The following is a 27,344-nucleotide window of genomic DNA, read 5'->3' as shown; positions in this document are numbered from 1 at the left end:
TAAGCATAAATGGACGACTGTCTGTTGGTAACGCGTGGATTATAGCTCTGAATATGTAGAGCTGACTTTCTAGTTGAATCATTCTAACACAATTTGCAAGTACACTGATGAAAACAAATAAGGGAACGCATGAAAGTGCAAGTGTTCCTGTACTCTTTTCTAGGTTTATTCGCATGGCGCTGTTTATGGGGATCTGAGAATAATTAGAGGTACACATGTTCTTTTATGTGTTTCCGTTATTTCTGACCATCAGTATATGTTACCCAACACAATACAGTCGAACCCCAATGTCTCGAACTCGGTTGAGACGAGTTCTCGGTTGTCTCGAACTCATCTCTCAGTCCCTGCCGATTTGCTTATATTTATCATTATTATTACCCTGATGTCTCGAACTAGATATGTGAAATTTCCCGGTGTGTCGGACTCATGTATAATGCGCCGACGTCAGAGAATAGCCAGGCTCAATTATCCACCATTGGGCATAAAACGATGTCAAAACTATATCAACGAATACTGGAAACTCTGTGACGACACCGGGTGTTCTGGAACTGGGTAAGCATGTGTTGCCCTACTGGAAAATATTTGCTACGAATATACATGAAAATGAAATTAAGCTTATATATTCAAGCAATATCACGGCGTGGGACACAGGGCATGGCCTTCCAGGACTCGATTTAGTGCTTTGTTACTTGCACTGGTGCAACCCAATGTAACGAAGTGCACCCAGTAATTTGTCTAACTTGCACCAGGTGCAAGTGAATTGTTTAGAATTTTATCAACAATAAATATAACATTTAAGCATAATTATGTCAGCTCATTTTTCTTCTAAACTTTGAATAATTCAGTAACATATTTCTTTCATTACATATAATAATAATAATAATAATAATAATAATAATAATAATAATAATAATGTAATAATAATGTCCACTTGTATGGCGCCGTTTCCACACACTAGTGTATGCTCATGGCGCCCCGTGTGTAAAGCTAAATAACTGCAGCAATTGTACAAGTCATTCGTAATATTTCCTGAAAAGATGGGTCTTCAATGAAGATTTGAATAAGTCAAGAGATTTTGCTGTTTTGATGGTTATGGGAAGACTGTTCCACAGTGAAGGAGCAGAATAGCTGAATGATCTGTGACCGTAGTTCTTGAGATGGACAGGGGGTGTTGTTAGGAGGAACTGTTGGTGTGATCTCAGCTGTCGTGGTGGTGTGTACACTGAGATGAGTTCAGAGAGGTACTGAGGCGCTAGGTCATGTAGACATTGGAACACAATGGTCAAGATCTTGAATTCGATTCTGGCTTGGATGGGCAACCAGTGAAGAGACTTTAGGACAGGGGTTATGTGAGATCTTTTAGATGTTAGGGATACAATGCGGGCTGCAACGTTTTGGATTTTCTGGAGTTTTGTCAAGTGTGCAGATAAGAGCAGTGCAGCTGGAATTTGGCTGGTGCAACTAGGTTTTTATCTCAGGTTGCACCTGGTGCAAGTAGGTTAACATCTCTTAAATCGAGCCCTGCCTTCACACAATGTACTCATTTGCGGAATCGAACCCGGGTCTTCGGCGTGACGAGCGAACGCTTTAACCACAAGGCTACCCCACTGCCCCTTCAACACCAGAAATCTTCCCGCTGGTGTGAACTGTGTTATGTGTGGGCGGTATCATGTACGTGGTCATGGCGCTAAGACAACTGCACATTTTAAATGTATGTAACAAAACCTCTTCCCTTAATCATCAGAAATCTCAGTCTACTGTTTAATTCCGATTATGTCATAAACATGTATTATGAGTGAATGAGTAAGTTTAGTTTTACGCCGCTTTTGGCAATATTCAAGCAATATCACAGAGGGTCACTCCAGAAATGGGTTTCACACATAGTGCCCATGTGGGGAATCGAACCCGGGTTATTGGCGTGAAGAGCGGACGTTTTGACAATTAGGTTACCCCACCGACCCTACTAGTATTTATGACTCACTACGGACTATTGATGTGATCAGGTGTGAGTACCTTCCCACATGTCGTATCAGCGCGAATACAAGCTACACAACTCGATCTTCACCTGAAATGTTTTGAAATGTGTCCACTTTTTGTATCTTAATTTGGCTATTAAAAGAGTAAAGGGAGACAAAACCCACTAAGCAGGCACAGTAATACTGTTATCCAAATGAATCCTGAAATGAAAATTAAGGTCAATTGCTGAGAGATATTTTTATTGCGCTTTTGATTGTCACAGTTCATATCAAACTACATGCAGTGTAAATGAAGAAATATACACTTAATACACATGTAAATACCGCTGGAGTTACCGGGGTATGGTCTATATAACCTTTAGTCCTCACCCCAAAGAGTGGCACTGATTAAACACCGACACATATCAAAGCATGCTTGAACGATATATGAATGAAACGTTTCTAAAACTTATATGGTATACAATAAGTTCTATGACAAGCACGCAAGTTTCAAATTATTTATGTTCCATTGTGCATCGGTGGTGTTACCTTAACCGTCCAGCCAATTACCCTCACTAGCCCACTCCGTATGGTACCACTCCTTACCTATTCCTACGCCCCCAATGTCTCTCTGACTCTCTCTCGCCCTCTCTGTCTCTCTCTGAGTCCCTTCCCCCATATCATCCTGTTTCGCTTTCTATCTCTATCTCTCTGTGTCCATTTCAGGTGTCCCCCGTCGTGAAATTGCTAAACATCCAACTCACTCACTCACTCACTCTACCACTGAACCTTTCCCTTTCCCAACTCCACAAGGTGTTCAAATCACACTGGTCACTCCATCTAGCCAATATATTCTGTTCTGAAACGTTAGCCATTTCAATCCCTATCAATTACATATATGTACACAGCATACATTCCTCACAGCAGGGTGCCAGTAATCATCTGCTTTACCGCTGTTTTAACCCTTTGTAATAACATATTGGTTAAAAATATATCTCTGACATACACTCCGTTACCCCTCCACTCGCAAAAGTTCTATTTCAATGTATATCTTAACGTCAAGGGACAATCTTTCATCTTCTCCTCGTACAATTTTTCAAACCATTCATTTTGAGTGACAGTGAACCAGTTCTTCCAGTCACCAATCTCACCTGAAAGAAAACAGGAACAGTAATTAATGTACGAGTCAAATTGTAGAAAATTATATACCCGAGGGCACTCCTCATACCGAAAATTATGTTGGACAATACCATTAACATTTAACAATCAAGCACTGTCCTTGATTTCCTACAATATGCTTGTGAACTGCCCAAAAGTCGGAACTGTGAAGATCCGGGTTAGAATTGGTCTTCAGTAACCCATGCTTGTCGTAAGAGGCGACTAACGGGATCTGGTGGTCAGGCTCGCTGACTTGATTGACAGATGTCATCGTATCCCAATTGCGATCGATGCTCGTGCTGTTGATCACTGGATTGTCTGGTCCAGACTCGATTATTTACAGACAGCAGACATATAGTTGGAATATTGCTGAGTGCGGCATTAAACAACAAACCAACCAACCCAACATTCAGTCGTTGGAATGAATGAAGTCTTAATTTGGTTCATTTGATAACCTTCATAATTTCACCAAATCTGTGCTTGAAAATCAGTTTCCATCTTTGGATTTACAGGCGGAACATGGCAAACTGACTTAGATACCAACTACTTTGCTGAATGATGAATAATTGTTATGATGAATAATTCTTATGATGAATAGTTCATCTTTAGCCAACAATGTCATAAAAAGGTCTCTCATTCAGTCTTTGCCAATCGTTTACAATCTGGAGAAAATTCAAGGGCCCTCTTCCAGAAACCGATCGTAGCGCTACGATTGTCGTAAGTCTATGTTAAAGTATTGCAGTTACGATCATCTTAGTGCTTCGACTGTCGTAAGTCTATGTTAAAGTATGGCAGTTACGATCACCTTAGTGCTTCGACTGTCGTAAGTCTATGTTAAAGTATGGCAGTTACGATCATCTTAGCGCCACGATCGCTTTGTGGAACGAGGCACCGGTATCCAATACATGTATTTGCTGAAGGGCTGATTTTCTCTTCTGCAGCTTCACATAGATGCCCGCAGTGAGGCGGCCAACCCCAAACAATGGAGAAAGCTGCCTCTCTTCCAGTTACCCAAAAGCCGGATGGAGTTGAACCAGATGATGTAGAAGACCAATGCCTTTGTTCATGTAATTAACAGACCTTGATGCTCCTGTCACTTAGAGGTATTGAGTCGGTGAAGATAGTGAGTGAGACAATGAGTTTAGTTTCACTAGTAGCTCGGGTGGTCAGGCTCGCTCACTTGGTTGACACACGTCATCGTATCCCAATTGCGTGGATCGAAGTTCATGCTGTTGATAACTGGATTGTCTGGTCCAGACTCGATTATAGACAGACCGCCGCCATATGGCTGGAATATTGCTGAGTGCGGCGTTAAACAACAACCAACCAACCAAAACATGGAGGTAGACTCTAAACTCTCTCGTTAATAACACAGCGGTATTCTCTGTAGTAGTGTAAGAGATTCTCTCGATGTTTGTTGCGGAAACCAGCTTGAAAGATTCAATATATTGGTTGTTTCTTTGTGCAATACATATTCACCTTTTCTGTACACGATCTCAGCAAAGTTTGCTTTGATGTCCTTCATTGAGCCGAAACTGCAGTGATCACACACTTCTTTCACGAACTCATCACTTCTGTCAATTCCAAGGAAGTCTCGAATTTTTTTCACCTCACGGAAAACATCCTTTGAACAAACAGATCGTGAAAAAACACATGTGAACGTCAAAATGTAAATGAGAGGACACCTTTTGATGAAAGCATGAACTCAGGTTACAAGTGAAATAGTTGTATTGACACTACATCTCTTCCTTGTACAGTGAATATGTATTTGTAACGGAATACATCCTGATACCCGAGACACCTGATCACCACAGATCGATGTTTCAATGCACAAGGTTTCGAAGAGTTGTTTTTATAACATTTTGACCAAAATCCCAACTCTCATGCCAAAATACTTTGAAAACAGCAAAACAACAAACATGACTGAGTGAATCAGTGATAATGCTGTTTTTAAACCCAATGCTCAGGGACACGACACTGTACCTCTATATTGAGTATAATCACGAGGATGGGCAAAAAGGCACCATGAATGATTATGGTAACATCCTATTGTACGTTCAAACGGGATATCATGGGTAAATCGGTTACAGTGGTCCTGCTCACCTCTTTCATATCTTCATAGTTGAGTGTCAGTATGGGGACGTCAGTTGTCTTCTTCACCTCCTCCCAGTCCTTGACATAGTCGAACCAGGAGCCGTAGTCAACTGAAACAAGGTACATATTAATGACGTCACAATAACTTGGTCAGGAGCAGGTGGAAGAGTTCAAGAGTGTGATCTAACGCCATTTTGCAGAGACAGTTCGTTAAATTTTGGGCGTTTCAGGAACGTTGATGTCGACATCCATCTCAAAACACTCGATGAGGTGAATATTGCTGATAAGCAAGGGCATTCTTAGCTATGATTTAGGATTCGTACCCGTGAGCAGTGTATCCTGACAAAACAATTAAAGGATAGAAATGTGGTTTGTAAGTGTGAGTGAGTTTAATTTTATGCCGCACTAAGCATTATTCCAGCTATATGGCAGCGGTCTGTGAATAATCGAGTCCTTACCAGACAATACAGTGATCAACAGCATGAACATCATTCTATACAATTGGGATACGATGACATGTGTCAGCCAAGTCAGCGGACTTGACCACCCGACAAGCATGGGTTACTGAAGATCACTTCTTATCCGGATCACGGGTCGGTTTATAAGAAACTCACCTGTGCATAGTGAGTGAGTATGGCTTTATGCCTCACGCAATATTCCAGAAATATTAAGGCGGAGAGCACCATCAATTGGTTTCTTCGGCATGGGGAACGAACGCTTCTGTCACCAGTCAAGCACAACGCCCCCTCACATGTAGTAAATGTGTGTCGTGTTGTCAAAGAAGGAACACTTACACCTCCCCCTCCAGTGAGGGTCGGACGAAATTCTTCCACTCTCCAGAGTACTTGTAGAACATCGGTAGCTTCTTCACAAAGTTGTAGTATGACACAGTCACGTCCTTGGGATTCCGAGTCACGTACAGTATCCTGGGTTTCTTTTCTTTAACCTGCTTCGGAAGTTCGTTGAACAATACATGAGTGTTGAGGATTCTTGGAGAAGGAAGATCTCTATAGTCATCTTCACTGCTGAATTCCATCATAGCAGTCCCTTTGCTGACGTCATCACGGTCGAGTTTTCCCGCCACCAGCAGGCGAGTAATCTCCCAAACCCAGTGGGTACCTAGAAAGTAAGACCATATTTAGGGTTCAGGCAAAATGTGTCTCGTCAAAACCAGGACTACGTACTACTACTCTTTTGTGTATGGCGATGTCACTAACTGTGGTCATGTGATTGAATAAAAAGTCAAATCAGGGTTGACATCGAAAATGACGAAATGACATGTTAAGATTGCATGTATGGTTTACTTATTAATGATCACAATACGCTACTGTGTACTGTTTATACTCAATATACAGCCGGCAGTGCGTACGTTATTGTGTGGTTGTATGAGGTCACGGTGTGTCCCAGTGTGTCACGGGCCGTTATGGCTGTATTATGACATTGTATGGCTGAATGAGGTCACGGAGTGTCACTGTATGACTGCATGAGGTCACGGGGTGTCACTGTATGGCTGAATGAGGTCACCGAGTGTCACTGTATGACTGCATGAGGTCACGGGGTGTCACTGTATGGCTGTATAAGGTCATGAGGTCACCGAGTGTCACTGTATGACTGCATGAGGTCACGGAGTGTCACTGTATGGCTGAATGAGGTCACCGAGTGTCACTGTATGACTGCATGAGGTCACGGGGTGTCACTGTATGGCTGAATAGAGGTCACGGGTGTCACTGTATGACTGTATGAGGTCAAGGGGTGTCACTGTATGGCTGTATAAGGTCACGGGTGTCACTGTATGGCTGTATAAGGTCAAGGGGTGTCAATGTATGGCTGTATAAGGTCACGGGTGTCAGTGTATGGCTATATAAGGTCAACGGGTGTCAGTGTATGGCTGTATAAGGTCACAGGTGTCACTGTATGACTGCATGAGGTCACGGGGTGTCACTGTATGGCTGAATGAGGTCACGGAGTGTCACTGTGTGACTGCATGAGGTCACGGGAGATGTCAGTGTATGGCTGTATGAGGTCACGGGGTGTCAGTGTATGGCTGTATAAGGTCACGGGTGTCAGTGTATGGCTGTATAAGGTCAAGGGGTGTCAATGTATGGCTGTATACGGTCAAGGGGTGTCACTGTATTGCTGTATAAGGTCACGGGTGTCAGTGTATGGCTGTATACGGTCAAGGGGTGTCACTGTATGGCTGCATAAGGTCAAGGGGTGTCAGTGTATGGCTGTATAAGGTCACAGGTGTCACTGTATGACTGCATGAGCTCACGGGGTGTCACTGTATGGCTGAATGAAGTCACGGAGTGTCACTGTATGACTGCATGAGATCACGGGAGATGTCACTGTATGGCTGTATGAGGTCACAGGGTGTCAGTGTATGGCTGTATAAGGTCTAGGGTGTCACTGTATGGCTGCATGAGGTCACGGGTGTCAATGTATGGCTGTATAAGTCACGGGTGTCAATGTATGGCTGTATAAGGTCAAGGGGTGTCACTGTATGGCTGTATAAGGTCACGGGTGTCAGTGTATGGCTGTATAAGGTAAAGGGGTGTCAATGTATGGCTGTATAAGGTCAAGGGGCGTCACTGTATGGCTGTATAAGGTCATGGACCGTCAATGTATGACTGAATGAGGAAACGTGTCATAATGTGTCACTCTCAGTTATTGCTGTATTATGGCACAGTATTGCTTTATGAGGTCACGGTGTGTCAAGTTCATTATGCCTATAGTATGACACTTTATGGTTGTATGAAGTAACTACCCATGAAGATCTGGGTTAGAATTGACCTTCAGTAACCCATGCCTTGTCGTAAGAAGTGACTAACGAGATCAGTTTGTAACGAGATCTGACTTGGCTAACACATGTCATCGGATCCCAGTTGTTGTTGACCACTGGATTGTCTGGTCCAGACTCGATTATTTGCAGACCCGCACTGTATAATGCCAGGGTGTGTCACGGTCAGTAATGCATGTAATATGTAACTGTATAAAGTCACGGCGTGTCACGGTCAGTAATGCATGTAATATATCACTGTATAAAGTCAGGTTGTGTCATAGTCAGTAATGCATGTAATATATCACTGTATGAAGTCAGGTTGTGTCATAGTCAGTAATGCAGGGAATATGTGAAGTGAGCTGACATGGCGTTTAACGACGCACTTCATAATATTTCGGTCATATGACGACATGTCTGCATGTATATGTGTGGCTGCTTGAACTATCCCAGACTTAAGCTGGGTTTATAGTGCTAGCTCACTGAGATAACATGCCGCAGTAATACTCCACTCAGACACATTATACTGACTCCGAGCCGACCAGTCCTTGTTGTACCCATTATTGACGATCGCTAGGCAGGGACCAGCGAGTACCATATTTTATGTATGAACCGGCGACCTTCCGCTCTCTGGGCGGACGCTCTAACCACGGAGTCAGTCGTATGTTATATGTCACTGTGTAAAGTCTGTCACAGTCAGTAATGCCTGTCATGTGTTACTGTATGAAGTCCGAGTGTGCTTTTGTAGGTCCCTAGATGTGACTTAAACCTAAAGCAGGTCAGGTCTTGGAGCTAAATTCCTGCTCGCATTGATTATTTTGAAAGCTTTGTCACCAACATACCCGTATTCGATTGTTTAACCGGAGTAGTAAACGTCCGGGACCTTCTACCACATCAAACTGCCAGGCTGTGATATTAGAATATTGTTCAAAGTGGCATGTATACATTCTTGCTAATTCAGTACTGTTATACTGCTCTCATTCCTTTTCATACCTGACTTAGGAAAGGCACACACCAGAATGTCGTCAGAGCGCATTTCAACAGACGGTAATGTCTCCAGCGCATTTGAGGGAAATATAGGGTACTTCCGGCCTTTGAAGCTTAGCACCGTCAACTCATCCCCACCATCATCGGCTACGCGGATCTCCATGGTCCTCTTCTTCAACCCAGCAATTCAAAGTGTCGGACGCAGTGTAAATCTGAAACGAAAGATGTTGTATATACTGTATTGATGGATTGCTAGAAATGGGAAGTTGATGAAGAAACGACGTTTAGGGCAGTTAGTTGTTACAGGTGAGGTGCTTTAGTATCTAGCATGGTGTGACGAGTTAGTACAAAGGGATCCTTCCGTCAACATGGTGTGACGTTCAAGTACTTATGTTTGAGATCTTTCAGTCCACATGATGTGACAATTATTAAATTGAGGACATACAGTCCGCATGGTGGTACGTTCTAGCTCATTGAGATCATACAGTCCTTGTTATTTGACGTTCTGGGTGCCGTTCCACTAACCGATTTTATCTAAGATCAATCTTAGCAAGTTACGCCAATTTTACAATCGTCTTAGCTAAAAGTTACACCCGTTCCACTAACCGTTCTTAGGCCGATCGTAGCCGTCCCGATCTTACGATCCGATCGAAGCTTAGATCGAGACTCTTTCGTGCGAGAGATAGAGGAATGCGAGGCACGAGTTATCTCCTTTTGCATAGTCCAGCAAATGATGGAAGTAGTTTACGAACCAACTGAGTGAGTGAGTGAGTGAGTGAGTGTAGATTTACGCCGCACTCAGCAATAGTCAAGCTATATCGCGGCGGTCTGTAAATAATCTAGCTAAGATGCATAGCGTTCACTAACATGAGCGTTCATGTAAGTGAACGCTATGTATCTTAGCTATAAATAATCGAGTCTGGACCAGACAATCCAGTGATCAACAGCATGAGCATCGATCTGCGCAGTTGGGAACCGATGACATGTGTCAACCAAGTCAGCGCGCCTGACCACCCAATCCCGTTAGTGGCCTCTTACGACAAGCATGGGTTATTGAAGTTCAATATTCTAATCCGGGCTTTCATGGGTATTTTTCCAACCAAGTGTAAACGTGGAGAAAAAACCTAGAGCAAAATATTAGGGTAGTGAGCACCTTGGTTTCAGGTGCAAGTGCGTGTGAACGCTGGGTATCAGGCAAAATATAATAATAATAAATGCATATTTATAGTGCGCCTATTCCACATCCTGGGGCATGCTCAAAGCGCTGTGTACAGATAATTTACACGATAGTATTTACATCCGAGATTATAAATAATATACTGAGAACCGGTTTTAAGTCTGGACTTAAAAAATGTCAATTGTGTCAGAGCTTTTAATATGTGCCTGAACCTTGTCATTCAGAATAAACAAGGCGTGAGGAGGCATCCTCTATAACGTATGTAGAATCTGTCAATGGTCTTGAATAACACGCGGCCTGCCTTTAGAATCCCCCACCAAATTAGCGCACGTGAAATCAAACATATTTGTATCTTTTTGTTTCAGAACATTGTTCACTTCACGGCTGTCCCTATTCTTAACCATGACGTTGCAATATTGTAGTACAAATGTGTTACACCGACTCGCTCGGTTGCGTTCCCATGACGACAGTGGTCAGACTGGCCTGACATTTGTAAGGCTTCACTGCACTGTGTGTTTACATGACAGAAATATACAAATTCAATTCATGGGGGGATTTTAGGGGAAGCTCACGGTGAAATGCTCGCACTTATTTTTTCACATAGAATAGGAAAGCCACCATTTTGGTTTCTCTACGATTGATTTTAGCTATCCTAAGTTGGTCATGAGCAACTTAGACTTTGAATCTTAACTTTACGATTGACTTGGGTAAGATTGGTTAGTGGAACGGTATGCCGATCTTAACGTCACGCTAAGATTGGGATTTTAGGGGTTTACGATTGGCATAGGGCTAAGATCGGTTAGTGGAACGGCACCCTGGTCCACTGAGATCCTACGGTCCTTGTTATTTGACGTTCTGGTCCACTGAGATCCTACAGTCCTTGTTATTTGACGTTCTGGTCCACTGAGATCCTACGGTCCGCATGGTGTGACATTCTTGGTCTCGTGACAGCGTGAATGATATTAAAAGTTGTTATTTCATGTTTACAACCCATCAGTCAAATTCACACCCTGGCATATTGGTAAATAAATATAGGACTGTGAGGAAAACAAAATGTAATTATATGTAATTCCAAAATAACATATGCTACATTTAACCCCTTTCTAAAAGGCAAAGTGTATTTATCGTTCAGTTATCATTTGTATGTGTGGAAATGAATCATATTTAAGGCAATGAAGTTATATAAGTTATTACTTATACATAACTGTTTTTAACAAAATTGAATCCATATTCTACGACCGTGAATAGTCTACTTCAGCCATTCAACATATATTATACCACAGGACTGTAATATCCCTGTTGTCCTTTACACAACAGTTAGTAAGATTTACATAGGTCAGCTTCAATGATGATACTGTCAAGCTACCCTACAGTTTAAACATGCATAAACACATAACGAAAGTACGATTTGACGCTCCTGAGAAAACTAGGCGTCTAGGCCTTTGTACATACGTTTGTCTACCCTTAAACATTCGAGTTGTTGCATTTTAAATGGACATTTCATGAATGTAAAGAGACAAACTTACTCGTTCGTATACGACTCGATGCCCCTTTTCTTCTTGACAACTTAACTCTTTTCACTGTCACCGACCCTCGGGGTTTATCATTGCGTGCGGTTAAACACAGTGACTCACCTTTTGCTGAACCGTTGCATAGAGTTGTGTTGCAACATACGTTCCCCAACACTCGTAAGTGGGTCAGATCGATTACGGTCTTTTGACCCAGTTCGCCAGCTGCGATAACATTTAACGTCTTAATGACTATTATAATAGTGGCGGGTGAGCTTGGATGGTCTCAACAGAACAGAACAGAACGGGACTTTACTGCTTTTCAGGCCGTAAGACAACGGTATATAAAGAGATACATTTTAGCTCAACGCCTTCCCTGATATCTCCCAAACCGAGCTGAATTCGACGTTATGGTGATTTCGCGCTATATCGGGTGAGTACATGTGCGATCGGAGTGCACAAACAGTTTCACTGGTAGGGCGGGTACCCAGTCGCTGTCCTGAGAAGTTTTATTGACAATTGAAATCGGGAAGTAAAGTTATATAAAAAGCAAACAAACATCAATATTATTTACCCGAGATCGTTAATACCACTTCAGATGCAAAATCAGTTGCCTTTATAACAAAAAATAGCAAGCGAAAATTCAGTAAGATCAGTCGTCTGCTGGTGACAGGCAATATATAAATAGGAAGCCACGTGATCACAACGCTCCCTCGCAGTGCGGAGCAAAAAGTATGGCTCATCGTCGAAAACCCATACAAAATACCCGGTTGTTATGAGCAGCAACAGTTTCGCCGATACGATGTCATCAACACTATTTTTGTAGGAAACACTTGATATTTTTGTGTGAAATAGATGAATATATCCTTTATCGCTCGAGGTTAGTAAAATAAAAACTTTAAATGATATTACAGATAAAAATTACGTTTTTGTCTTACATCGTCGAAAACCCCTAACACCCGGATCCATTCTCAGGTGTCCCCGTGTAATACGAGAAGTTGTTCCCGGTGAAAATGTCTTCGTTATAGTCCGTTTGGCTCAAAAGCGGACCGATGAATTCGCAATCTAACTCGAAAGCTAATAAACATAAAATAGTCACAGTTCACTATTTGTTACGAGGGAGGAGTGCATGGAAAGGGACAGCCCGGTGTGCGAGAAAGGATGGAGACGGCACAGCACAGGTTAATGAATCAATAACTTTGTCGGCACTTGTGCACGTGCTTCTCTAACACCTGGCTGTCCCTTTCTCTGCACTCCTCCCTCGTAACAAATAGTGAACTGTGTCAATATTTAAATGATAGTTTGTTAAACAACTTTTTTAATTTTAGGATTTAAATTCTGCAAATGACAGAGTTGGTCTGACGTTTTGATTATAATCAGCGTTTCATGGAGTGTTATATGTTTATTAGTTTTCGAATTAGATTGCAATTCATTGATCCAATTTTGAGCCAAACGGACTATAGCTAGCCTTAGACATGTACCCACTCGGGGTAAGATTCAGATATTTTGGGAGTATATGAGAAATGTGTTCATGTGATTGTAATAAATACTATTTACACCGACGTTTCTTGTACTTTTGGAGGCGGTGGTGTAGCCTAGTGGTTATAAAGCGTCCGCTTATATGGGGACAATGTGTGAAGCCATTTTCCGGTGCCCCCCGCCGTGATATTGCTGAAATATTGCTAAAAGCGGCGAAATACCATACTCACTCACTCTTGTATTGTTGAATAGCAATTGGATGCTGGAAATGTATCAGTTAAACATAATGGTATGCATAAAGGAATGTTTTATTCTTTGTTGTGTAACGCCTCACTCAGCAATATTCCAGCTATATCTGTAAGTAATCGGGTCTGGACCAGACAATCCAGTGAGTAACAGCATGGCCATCAATCTACGCCACTGGCATACGATGGCATGTGCAACCAAGTCAGCGAGCCTAACCACCCGATCCTGTTAGTCGCCTCTTACGTCCCAGTTCTTCACGGGTGGTAGCAAAACTACCGTAAGTCCCCATTGACCCTAGTGGGGTGATGTACCTTCAGTTGCTGGTGATCTATAGCCCGTTTTATATTGTATGGCTCTCTTTAATGAAATATATTTTATAATGACTTGCTAGTTTTAACTTTATATCGGTGATATTCTGTTAAATTGAAACTTACCAGATTTTAAAATGTAGTATTTTTGTTCTTTTAAAGTTTGGCTAAATATTTCCTACAACCGCAGCGGCTTAAGGGATGGTGTAAATCCAACTAGGGTCCATGCAGGTAGCAAAGGCACTGTAAGTCCCCATGGTCCCTAGTATGGTGATCTACCTTGGCGACCTATAGACATTTTTTATATTGTATTGACCTGGGTTGCTGAAAACCAATTCTAACCCGTTTGACCATACTGACGTAATGAGCATTGAAAGTTCCATAAACTAACAAATGGTTTGAAAATGTCAACGAAAACTACATGGTGTTTCGGTAATTATGAAGAGAACTTTCTTGAATACAATAAATATACCCACCATTGCATTTGGATATTTCTACATTGTGTTCGTCGTCTTTCAATATCTTTCCTGCATGAAAAGTTTAGATGAAACTTTCCCTCTGGAAAGCTGGTGAATAATAGGTGTTCGTGTATTTATGGGGTGCTTCCCGCGGAACATTGGATGTATTATGGTGTATGTGCAGCTATGAATAAATATAACCACCAATACTACATGATCCTTTGCCCTTTCGATGCTCATGATGTTGATCACTGGATTGTCCAGTCCAGATTCGATGATTTCCAGACCGACGCCATATAGCTGGAATATTGCTGAGTGCGGCGTTAAACAACAAACCAACCAACCAATGTATACGTCATAACAATCACATGTCACCAGCACAAGCTGTGTGTTTGTGAAATGGTTAACATGCAGTAAGAGTAACCTACCTTGGCACTTTCGTGGCTTCCGACTTCTCTTTGTAAGGAATTTTCCTATTGACGACCAGTGAAAATCCGGGTTAGAATATTGGTCTTCAGTAACCCATGCTTATCCTAAGAGGCGACTAACGGGTTCGGGTGGCCAGGCTCGCTGACATGGTTGACACATGTCATCGTATCCCAGTTGCGTAGATCAACAGCTCATGCTGTTGAAAACTGGATTGTCTGGTCCAGATTCGATTATTTACATACCGCCACCATATAGCTGAAATACTGCTGAATACATAGTTAAACGAGCATGTGTGCTTGTGCAATAGCCAACAGGCAGTAAGAGTAACCTACCTTGGCACTTTCGTGGCTTCCGACTTCTGTTTGTCATGAATCACCCTTTTCACGCTGTCAAAAGCACTGTTTATATATGTAATTGTGCGACAGTTGATATCGAGTGAGGCTAACCTAAACCTGGCACTTCTCGAAGCTGATTTCTCACACCATCGTTAAGTGGGTCAAAGCGACTGACCGAATTTTGTTGTCAACGCTTCCGCTATTATATCCAGCATCATTGTGTTGATTTTCAAGGGATGGTCTCAATAACACTACAGACAGTATATTTCGGGTCTCACACCCCATTTACCAGGGATGGTCTCAACAACTTCATAGAGAATATATATCTGGACCTACACCCAAACCTCTCTTCCTTGACACAACTGACTTCGTCACACTACTCACAATAAAATACATTTAATTTTATAATGTTTGTATCCGAGTCACATTTATGATGAAATGTAACGAATCGGCTTATCAACACTTGTACATTATTAGGAATGCATGTAAATATACAACGAGAATTTGTCTGTCATTTTTGTTCTAACTTCCAACTGCGACACTGGTCCGACGCTTGATTAATTTTCTTGTGATGGAAACATTGTAGGACATTGTAAGACACTGTAAAAGAACACATTCAGACTACTGTACCATTTTAACTGTTATTTGTTGAAAATATATCTTAAAAATGCATGTATGACGCACGAAACCTCATCTAAATCAGGTAGAAACGTATATCCCAAGTAGCATTGTCTGCCTGATGACTCAATGCAAGAAAAGAAGCATCCACTCTTGCACTAGGGGATACAGCCGTAATGCGCTTTTGTTTGTGGACACGGCCGTCCAAGTCATCAATGAATGAGCAGTTGCGTCCTATGATCACGCCAGAAACCTTTGATAGGAAGTTTGTGTTCTACGTAATTATTTCAGTTCAGCCTAACCTCCCGCATTAAGCTGAGTAACAGTGGTAAAACTGGAATACGGGCCACAACTCATTCACTCACTCATTCAGTCAGTCACACATTTGTTTCACATTGTAACTCTGGTGATGTGCTTAGCGTATGGGAATGGAGAACGGCATTCAGAATCGTCATGACTCAATTTTTTCTTTCAAAGCATCGGAAATAGATCTTGCAATGTTACATTTTTTCAAATGCGTCTCTGAAATAAGAATACGGCATACAAACAGTCGTAATGAGAGATTTTTTATGGCTATATGCTCACATTAAGAGTGTCATATATGTAAATAGATCCTTGAAAACATGTTTTGTGTCATATATGGCTTCAAAAATAGATATGAAGCATATGAAACGAAACCCAAATTCCTTCTTCACGCATATTACATCGGATGCATGCAGAATGTCAATATTTCACGAATAAGGAGTTGAACGTTCTGGGTTGTTTTTTTCTTGTCGCTGCTGCTGTCTGAACATAAACAAACATCGAGGGTACATCAACCCATGCCCCCTCGTAACCAGTGAACAATGTATTTATCTTACCGAACACCATCATGTTTATTCTGAATTGTTTGTAAGCGGGGTAAATTGAAAATAATAGAAGAGCGCTCAGCCAATAAGAAAGCGACATTTATGTGTGAGGTAAGATAATATAACATGTACACTACTACTATTGCTGCTAACGGGTATAGACCACGGTCATCATGAGCTGTGTCACCAAGTTTGGACATGAAGTCAACTTACTGGGGTTTGGGTGTTTTGGGTTGTTTTTTGTTGTTGTTGTTGTTGTTGCTGCTGCTTTCTGAAAGGGGTGATGGGGTAGTCTCATGGTCCGCTCGTCACGTTGAAGACCTGGGTTCGATTCCCCACATGGGTACAATTTGTGGAACCCATTTCTTGTGTTCCCCGCCATGATATTGCTGACATTATCAAATATAGATTACTATTACTGCTAACAGATATAGTTCATGGTCATGAGCTGAATCACTAAATTTGCACCTAATGTCACCATGACCTGAGTGTATTGTCCGCTTGGGGATAACATTCTGCTTGACCTGGGTGTGTTTCAAGTTGGGCAGCCTTACCAACATGACCTGAATGTAGTTTCAGGGTTATTGTTAACAGGACCTGAGTGTATTGTCCGCTTGGGGATAACATTCTGCTTGACCTGGGTGTGTTTCAAGTTGGGTAGCCTTACCACCATGACCTGAATGTAGTTTCAGGGTTATTGTTAACATGACCTGAGTGTGATTTTTTCACTTGGCAACTAATGTCAATATTTACCCGAGTGTATTACCGACATTTGCTGATTTGGCTCAAATGCATCACCCAGCGGTGGACTAATGTCAGCATGAACTACACTTACCACCCAATAGAGTTGTGGGTCATCCAGATACTTTCAATGGCTTAACTCTGGCTTAAAATCAGTACTATTAAAATCTGTGGAGACATGACGACACTCAGATTTACGTCAGTGGAAATACCTTACAGGTGTTTTACTGTATTGATTTATTGGAGAATTGGTTTCCCGTATCCACCATTGCATATTGTGTGTATCTTGATACTGTAGCTTTTCCAAAAAGCAATTCAGCGCTGAGGACCATATACAAATTAGACTTGAAAATATTATTATGTCTTTATGGTCTTGTGGCGAAAGTACCACCCACCTTTACCTCCAAGCAGCTAAGCATTATAATGTATGCTGCTGTTACCTAGTCGGTCTGGAAACACTGTTTTCAAAACATTAATAATCTTTGTCTCAATAGTATGGACATATTTCCTAGGAGTATCTCCATCTCGTACAGAACGGACAAGCGTCACAACACCCAGGGTGAATGACGGGGACAGGATTGTTTGAAGTTGGTTGGTGGGCTGGTCGATGTCATCATCATCAACGTTATGGCTTTCACGTATCCAGGCCCCCTTTTTGTTCCCCAGGCATACCACCATGCCATTATTTCGGCTGAAGGATGGACACTTTGGGGATTGGTTCATACACACGCCTACAGATGTGAGCTCCTTTAACTGACGATCACTGAGATAGACTAGATGACCGATTAGACGATCAAGCATGACTTGGGTAGGTTCTTTTGGCATACACATAAAGGGTTTAGCTTTTTCCAGTATATCGTAGACACTACCGATAACCGCATTCTTCATGGCAAGATGGTTAGAGCATTCGCTGTTGCCCTCAGCTGCGTCATCATTGCAAGGCTTTCGAGTGTGATCTTTAACAGGTCATGGAAGAATTTATCGGCCATCATTTCATCGTGGGCATTGTCTACACACATTAGCTTCCCAACACAGGATGATATGTCGTACATCTGGGCCTGACTCATGCCAGCACCATCCTGAGGAGACGATGCATCTTCACGGGCGTAGTAGTCTTCATCAATGTCAAGGACGACGCTGTCATTAGCCGAAATCCAGTTACCGGACGTGGCCAGTTCTATAGCCTTATCTGTACTTACAAACTCCACAGTTCCACTAAGAGACATGTCTAAACATGGGCCTTCCTGTATTTCAAAATATTCTCTCGACCATCTCGGTGAGTATCGATCCAGAACACACATGTTGTGTACCTTCAGCTGTTCAGATTCCGCGCAAGTGCAAAGCACCAGTTCATCACGACCGCCAGCCGTCTGTCTGTACATGACCCCAGCTCTCAGACGTATTACAGACACATAGGCTTGATACCTTCCAGAATCATATGGCGGCCACACCCAGATGAAACGGTTGATTAATCCTGTGGCTGCAAGCCATCTGGCAAAATATTAATTTCTTTTAGAATGATTAGCAATGTGGTATAACTGACATTTGACATTTGAGCGAGTTTGAGCGAGTGAGTGATCGAGTGAGTAAAAATGCATAGTGAATGTAAAATGCATATAATTTCATATCGTCGCCATATCGTGACTTAAAAGTTAAACTTCATAATAAACGCAATTAAATTATTAAAAACCTCGTCGACAAAGGACAGTAAAACCAACTGACATATAGAGATAGAGTAAACTGGGATTATAACGAACATTTTTAAACAATTTTTATTTAGCATAGGACAGATGTTTTATATTCGATACATAAGAACATATATATAGCGAGATGTTACACTGCTACTATGTGAATACAAATATATCTGGGTTCGAATCCTCACATGGGTACAATGTGTGAAGCCCATTTCTGGTGTTCCCGCCGTGATGTTGCTGGAATATTGATAAAAAGCGGCGTAAAACCAAACTCACTCAGTCAGTCAAATATATCCATTTCACATAGAGATAAAGATATTATCCACGGATGTGAACGTAACATCCTCGGAAATGTACAGCATTTGTTTTACACACTATATTGAAAAAATTAGGGCAAATATAGGATAAGTACTAGAAGGAAAGTGGAAATAGGGACAAAAGACAGAGAGGGGTTAGTAGATGGGATAGAGGGAGAAGTCGGGAGGGCGTGTTGGTGGCTGCAAGTGTTTACGCTGTAAATGTCGGCATCATTGTTGACCATTAATTTTCAGTGTGGTATTGGCAGGGCCGTAAATAGATCTTTTCAATGTTATAAATTTGCTTTGATATTTTTATCAAACCTTGGAAATGCAAATTTGTTTCTTTATGTTTACACGTATAAATATACATTTTCAGAATGTTATACAAATGGTTTCACAGAATGCTTTGATTGGGGTATCCAAGTAAGATAATTGATTTAATATCGAACATGCTTATAACGAACTCACAGATATACCGTGCCGTTGTTATGGTCCCGCCTACTTGTGTATTTTGACCGAAATGCGTATAATGTTCTTTGGTTAAAACGAACTAAAACTAACGGTCCCCTGAGTTTGGTATAACTGTTTAGTTTACTGTAGATGGATGCAGTGATATAGCTGAGATAAACAAAACTTTAGTCATTCACTCATTAAGTCTTTCCGTAAGATGAACATTCATGCTGTGAATTGACTTGCGGAAAGGTAGCCTTGTGGTTAACGGTTCCGATTGTCACGATAAAGACGAGGGTTCGATTCTCCATATGGGTACAATGTGTGAAGCACATTTCTTGTGTCCCCCGCCCTGATATTCCTGGAATATTGCTAAAAGCAGCGTAAAACCAAATTCACTCACTTACTCATCCTTTTGTAGAAGGTTAATATAAAGTCCAGAACAGAAATGAACTTTGTTACACTCAGGCCGATGTCCTCGGCAGATGATTTACAAATGTTAGCCAGTAACTTTACAATTTGCACATTATATTTACAGACCTTACTGTGTTTTTCATAACAGATATCTTTTAACATGTAAAGGGTGATTTAAATGTTAAAATATAGTTGCGGCAAACGATAGAGTCTCCTTGGCTTTACTTTCTATATATTGTATCTGAGGGCTAGATATCATCGTCCAAAACGGAGCCAGAACACATGTTTTGACAGGCGAGCGGATATTCCAAATACAGCCGGGGTCACGGGGATCATGTACTTTAAGTAGTTCAAGAAATAGTTTTCCCTTGAAAAGGCTGTATCTCAGTTGTTCTTGGGTCTACGTTCAAAACAATTAGTGTTCTGTAATCACCAGGACATCATCTACCATTCTGGCAGAATTTGCACATTTTGGAGCAAACTACTCAGAAAAGCTGAAAAACAAAATAACTGCCAAACGGTACGTTTTAGCGGACTTGACCCGTCCAGGCAAAATTGTTGGGTATTCGATTGTGCCCCTATTCAATTAGTTCGAACAATTCAGTTTTGAGATATTTGCTGAGTGTGCTTTCTAACACAATTTTGCAAGTATACTGATGAAAACAAATAAGGGAACGCATGAAAACTCAAGTGTTCCTGTACTTTTTGTGGGTGTATTTGCATGGCGCTGTTGATGGGGATCTGTGAATAGTTAGAGGTACATATGTACTTTATGTGTTTCCGTTATTTCTGACCATCAGTATATGTTACCCAACACAATACAGTCGAACCCCAATGTCTCGAACTCGAAGTTAAGACGAGTTCTCGGTTGTCTCAAACTCATCTCTCAGTCCTGCCGATTTGCTTATATTTATCATTATTTTTCCCCTGATGTCTCGAACTAGATGTGTCAAGTCCCCGGTGTGTCGGACTCATGTATAATGCGCCGACGTCAGAGAATAGCCAGGCTCGATTATCCACCACTTGGCATAAAACGATGTCAAAACTATATCAACGAATACTGGAAACTCTGTCACGACACCAGGTGTTCTCGAACTGGGTAAGCCTGTGTTGCCCTACTGGAAAATATTTGCTACGAATATACATGAACATGAAATTAAGCTTATATATTCAAGTAATATCACGGCGTGGGACACAGGGCCTGGCCTTCCAGGGCTCGATTAAGTGCTTCGTTACTTGCACTGGTGCAACCGAATGTAACAAAGTGCAACCTAGTTATTCGTCTAACTTGCACCAGGTGCAAGTCAATTGTTTAGAATTTTATCAACAATAAATATAACATTTTAAGCATAATTATGTCAGCTCATTTTTCTTCTAAACTTTGAATAATTCAGAAACATATTTCTTTCATTACATATTTCAATACGAGCAGTGCAGCTGGAATTTGGCTGGTGCAACTAGCTTTTTATCTCAGCTTGCACCTGGTGCAAGTAGGTTAACATCTCTTAAATCGAGCCCTGTCTTCTCACAATGTACTCATTTGCGGAATCGAACCCGGGTCTTCGGCGTGACGTGCAAACGCTTGAACCACAAGGCTACACCACTGCCCCTTTAACACCAGAGATCTTCCCACTGGTGTGAAGTGTTTTATGTGTGGGCGGTATCATTTACGTGGTCATGGTGCTAAGACAACTGCACATTTTAAATATATGTAACAAAACCTCTTCCTTAATCATCAGAAATCTCAGTCTACTGTTTAATTCCGATTATATCATAAACATGTATTATGAGTGAGTTTAGTTTTACGCTGCTTTTGGCAATATTCAAGCAATATCACAGAGGGTCACTCCAGAAATGGGTTTCACACATAGTGCCCATGTGGGGAATCGAACCCGGGTTATCGCCGTGAAGAGCGGACGTTTTGACAATTACGCTACCCCACCGCCCTACTTGTATTTATGACTCACTACGGACTTTTGATGAGATCAGGTGTGGGTACCTTCCCACATGTCGTTTCAGCGCGAATACAAGATACACAACTCGATTTTTACCTGAAATGTTTTGAAAGGTGTCCACTCTTTGTATCTTAATTTGGCTATTAAAAGAGTAAAGGGAGACAAAACCCACTAAGCAGGGCTCTTATTCTCGAAACGTTCGTAGCCCTAAGAATTCTTAACTGTGATCGTAGCCAATGTGTTAAAAATGGGCTTAAGAAGTTCGTAGGGCTACGAACGTTTCGAGAATAGCTAGCCAGGCACAGTAATACTGTTATCCAAATGAATCCTGAAATGATCATTAAGGTCAATTGCTGAGAGAGATTTTTATTGCGCTTTTGATTGTCACAGTTCATATCAAACTACATGCAATGTAAATGAAGAAATATACACTTAATACACACGTAAATATCGCTGGAGTTACCGGGGTATGGTCTATATAACCTTTAGTTCTCACCCAAAAGGGTGGCACTGATTAAACACCGACACATATCAAAGCATGCTTGACAGAAACATGAATGAAACGTCTCTAAAACTTATGTGGTATACAATAAGTTCTATGACAAGCACGCAAGTTTCAAATTATTTATGTTCCATTGTGCATCGGTGGTGTTACCTAAACCGTCCTGCCAATTACCCTCACTACCCCACTCCGTATGGAGGCAGTCCTTACCTATTCCTACGCCTCCAATGTCTCTCTGCCTCTCTCTCGCCCTCTCCGTCTCTCTCTATGTCCTGTATCGCTTTCTATCTCCATCTCTCTGTGTCCATTTAAGGTGTCCCCTTCCTTTCCCAATTTCACAAGGTGTTCAAATCACACTAGTAACCCTCCAGCCAATATACTCTGTTGTTGAAACGTTAGCCATTTCAGTCCCTATCAATTACATATATGCGTCTACAGCATACATTTCCACAGCAGGGTGCCAATAATCATCTGGCTTTACCGCTATTTAACCCTTTGTAATAACATATTGGTTAAAAATATATCTCTTGATATACACTCCGTTACCACTCCACTGGCAAAAGTTCTCTATTTCAATGTATATCTTAACGTCAAGGGACAATCTTTCATCTTCTCCTCGTGACAATTTTTCAAACCATTCATTTTGGAGCGACAGTGAACCAGTTCTTCCAGTCACCAATCTCACCTGGAAAGAAAACAGGAACAGTAATTAATGTACGAGTCAAATTCAGAAAATTGTATAGCTGAGGATACTCCTCATACCGAGAATTATGTTGGACAATATCACCTCGATCTATAAACATTTAACAATCAAACATTGTCCTTGATTTCCTACAAGATGCTTGTGAACTGCCAAAAAGTCTGCACCGTGTAGATCCGGGTTAGAATTGGTCTTCAGTAACCCATGCTTGTCGTAAGAGGCGATTAACGGGATCGGGTACTCAGGCTCGCTGACTTTGTTGACAGATGTCATCGTATCCCAATTGCGATCGATGCTTGTGTTGTTGATCACTGGATTGTCTGGTCCAGACTCGATTATTTACAGACAGCAGCCATATAGTTGGAATATTGCTGAGTGCGGCATTAGACAACAAACCAACCAACCCAACATTCAGTCATTGGAATGAATGAAGTCTTAATTTGGTTCATTTGATAACCTTCATTATTTCACCAAATCTGTGCTTGAAAATCAGTTTCGAGGTTTGGATTTACAGGCGGAACATGACAAACTGATTTAGATACCAACTTCTTTGCTGAATGATGAATAATTGTTATGATGAATAATTGTTATGATGAATAATTCATCTTTCGCGAAAAATGTCATAAAAAGGTCTCTCATTCAGTCTTTGCCAATCGTTTACATTCTGGAGAAAATTCAAGGGCCCTCTTCCAGAAACCGATCGTAGCGCTACGATTGTCGTAAGTCTATGTTAAAGTATGGCAGTTACGATCATCTTAGTGCTTCGACTTGCTTGAGCCAGAGTGTTATCTTGTTTATTTTATGTTTATTTGTCCTGTATATGAAAATCTAAGAAATAAGTATCTATCGCGAACTGTCTTTATCTCCCAAATCAACGTTAATCTATTGTCTTCCTTGTACTTTCCTGCAAAGAACCCTCCCAAACAACACAAAGTTGCTCTATTTATCTACAATGCATTTTTTGTTAAGAAAAGAATTGATTAGTTAGAAAGTTGATTATATATGCCATTGTAAAGATGTATCTCTTTTGTATATGGGCCTATGGCCTTTCATACAATAAAGAATTGAACTGAATTGAATTGACTGTCGTAAGTCTATGTTAAAGTATGGTAGTTACGTTCATCTTAGCGCCACGATCGCTTTGTGGAACGAGGCACCGGTATCCAATACATGGTATTTGCTGAAGGGCTAATTTTTCTCTTCTGCAGCTTCCAGATAGGTGCCCACAGTGAGGCGGCCAACCCAAGACAATGGAGGAAGCTGCCTCTCTTCCAGTTACCCAAAAGCCGGAGGGAGCTGAACCAGATGATGGAGAAGACCAATGCCTTTGTTCATGTAATTAACAGACCTTGATGCTCCTGTCACTTAGAGGTATTGAGTCGGTGAATGACAGTGAGTGAGATTATGAGTTTAGTTCCACTAGTGTAGATCGAGTGGTCAGGCTCGCTGACTTGGTTCACATACGTCATCGTATCCCAATTGAGTGGATCGAAGTTCATGCTGTTGATCACTGGAAATGTGTGGTCGAGACTCGATTATTTAGCAGACCGCCGCCATATAGCTGGAATATTGCTGAGTGCGGCGTAAAACAACAACCAAACCAAACCAAAACAAGGAGGTAGACTCCAAAATCTTTCGTTAACAAGAACACAGCGGTATTCCTCTGTAGTAGTGTAAGAGAATCTCGATGTTTGTTGCGTAAACCAGCTTCTGAAAGATTCAATATATTGGTTGTTTCCTTTTGTGCAATACATATTCACCTTTTCTGTACATGATCTCAGCTAAGTTCGCTTTGATGTCCTTCATTGAGGTGAAACTGCAGTGATCACACACTTCTTTCACGAACTCATCACTTCTGTCAATTCCAAGGAAGTCCTCGAATTTTCTTCACCTCACGGAAAACATCCTTTGAACAAACAGATCGTGAAAAACACATGTGAACGTCAAAATGTAAATGAGAGGACACCTTTGATGAAAGCATGAACTCTGGTTACAAGTGAAATAGTTGTATTGACACTACATCTCTGCCTTGTAAAGTATGTATTTGTAACGGAATGCATCCTGATACCAAGAGACACCTGGATCACTACAGATCGATGTTTCAATGCACAAGGTTTCGACGAGTTGTTTTTATAACATTTTGACCAAAATCCCAACTCTCATGCCAAAATACTTTGAAACAGCAAAACAAAAACATGACTGAGTGAATCAGTGATAATGCTGCTTTTAGCAAAATACAAGCAGTATTGACAAAAACTGAAATGAAAAACTCCTAAGAAACCGGATACTGAAGTCGAAACCCAATGCTGAGGGACACGACACTGTACCTCTATATTGAGTATAAACACGAGGATGGGCAAAGAGGCACCATGAATGGTAACATCCCATCTTACATGCAAACGGATCTATCATGGGTAAAACGGTTACATTGGTCCTGCTTTTTACCTCTTTCATGTCTTCATCATGTAGCTAAGTGTCAGTATGGGGACGTCAGTTGTCTTCTTCACCGTCCTCCCAGTCCTTCACATTGTCCAACCAGGAGCCGTAGTCAACTGAGAAGCAAAGGTAAACATTAATGGCGTCACAACAACTTGGTCAGGAGCAGGTGGAAGAGGTCAAGAGGTGTGATCTAGCGCCATTTGCAGAGACAGTTCGTTAAATTTTTGGCGTTTCAGGAACGTTGATGTCGACATCCATCTCGAAACACTCGATGTGAAAAATTGCTGATAAGCAAGGGCATTCTTAGCTATGATTTGGGATTCGTACCGTGAGCAGTGTATCCTGACAAAACAATTAAGGATAGAAATGTGGTTTGTAAGTGTGAGTGAGTTTACTTTTTATGCCGCACTAAGCAATATTCCAGCTATATGGTGGCGGTCTGTAAATAATCAAGTCTTTACCAGACAATACAGTGATCAACAGCATGAGCATCGATCTATACAATTGCGATGCGATGACATGTAATCAGCCAAGTCAGCGGACCTGACCACCGATCCCCTTAGTCGCCTCTTACGACAAGCAAAGAGGGTTGCTGAAGATTCTTACCCGGATCTTCACGGGTCAGTTTATAAGAAGGAAATACTGACCATCACCTGTGCACAGTGAGTGAGTATGGCTTAATGCCTCGCAATATTCATTCAGAAATATTAAGGCGGAGGGCACCATCTATTGGTTTTTTCTTCGGCATGACGAACAGGAACGTTTGTCACCACTCTAACACAACGCCCCTCACATGTAGGTAAATGTATGTGGTGTTGTCAAGAAAGGAATACTTACACCTCCCCTCCAGTGAGGGTCGGACGAAATTCTTCCACTCTCCAGAGTATTGTGAACTTCCATAGCTTCTTCCACAAAGTTGTAGTAGACACAGTCACGTCCTTGGGATTCGAGTCACGTACAGTATCCTGGTTTCTTCTCTTTAACCTGCTTCGGAAGTTCGTTGAACAATACATAGTATGTTGAGGATTCTGGGAGAAGGAAGATCTCTATAGTCATCTTCACTCGCAAAATTCCATCATAGCGTCTCTTTGCTGACGCCATCACGGTCGAGTTTTCCCGCCACCAGCAGGCGAGTTATCTCCCCAAACCCAGTGGGTACCTAGAAAATAAGACCATATTTAGGGTTCAGGAGCAAAATGTGTCTCGTCAAAACCAGGACCTCGTATCACTTTCACTTTGCGCATGGCGATGTCACTAACTGTGGTCATGTGATTGAATAATGAATAGTATTACGCATTACAAAAAGTCAAATCATGCAGCGGACTGTCTGAGTTTGGTTGACATCGAAAATGACGAAATGACATGTTAGGATTGCATGTATGGTTTACTTATTAATGATCACAATACGCTACTGTGTACTGTTTATACTCAATATACAGCCGGCAGTGCGTACGTTATTGTGTGGTTGTATGGGGTTTACGGTGTGTCCCAATGTGTCACGGGCCGTTATGGCTGTATTATGTCATTGTATGGCTGTATGAGGCCACAGCGTGTCACTGTATGACTGCATGAGGTCACGGGGTGTCACTGTATGGCTGAATGAGGTCACGGAGTCTCACTGTATGACAGCATGAGGTCACGGGGTGGCACTGTATGGCTGAATGAGGTCACGGAGCGTCACTGTATGACTGCATGAGGTCACAGGGTGGCACTGTATGGCTGAATGAGGTCAGAGAGTGTCACTGTATGACTGCATGAGGTCACGGGATGTCAC

At 41.6% G+C, this 27,344-nt stretch overlaps 1 protein-coding gene and 1 long non-coding RNA gene across 2 annotated transcripts; both read right to left on the bottom strand.

Moving 5' to 3' along the window:
• Nucleotides 1-2,199: 2,199 nt before the first annotated feature.
• Nucleotides 2,200-26,456, bottom strand: LOC124273437 (sulfotransferase 1E1-like). Its single transcript, XM_046708707.1, has 4 exons — nt 26,408-26,456; nt 5,217-5,317; nt 4,593-4,737; nt 2,200-3,106 (listed from the first exon to the last, which is right to left on the bottom strand). Exons 2-4 carry the CDS (start codon nt 5,223-5,225, stop codon nt 2,991-2,993), a joined length of 270 nt encoding a protein of 89 aa, XP_046564663.1. The 5' UTR covers nt 5,226-5,317; nt 26,408-26,456; the 3' UTR covers nt 2,200-2,990.
• On the bottom strand, nt 23,053-25,593 carry LOC124273439. The gene is made up of 3 exons (XR_006897651.1): nt 25,577-25,593; nt 24,892-25,037; nt 23,053-23,116 (listed from the first exon to the last, which is right to left on the bottom strand). It is a non-coding gene; the product is annotated as an uncharacterized LOC124273439 (long non-coding RNA).
• Nucleotides 26,457-27,344: the final 888 nt, after the last annotated feature.

The sequence above is a fragment of the Haliotis rubra genome, unplaced genomic scaffold (assembly GCF_003918875.1).
Source record: "Haliotis rubra isolate DU_JTF1 unplaced genomic scaffold, ASM391887v1 Scf180, whole genome shotgun sequence".
Lineage (NCBI taxonomy): Eukaryota > Metazoa > Mollusca > Gastropoda > Lepetellida > Haliotidae > Haliotis > Haliotis rubra.
The sequence above is the reverse complement of the archived record's forward strand: the minus strand, read 5'-3'. Positions and strand labels throughout refer to the sequence as shown.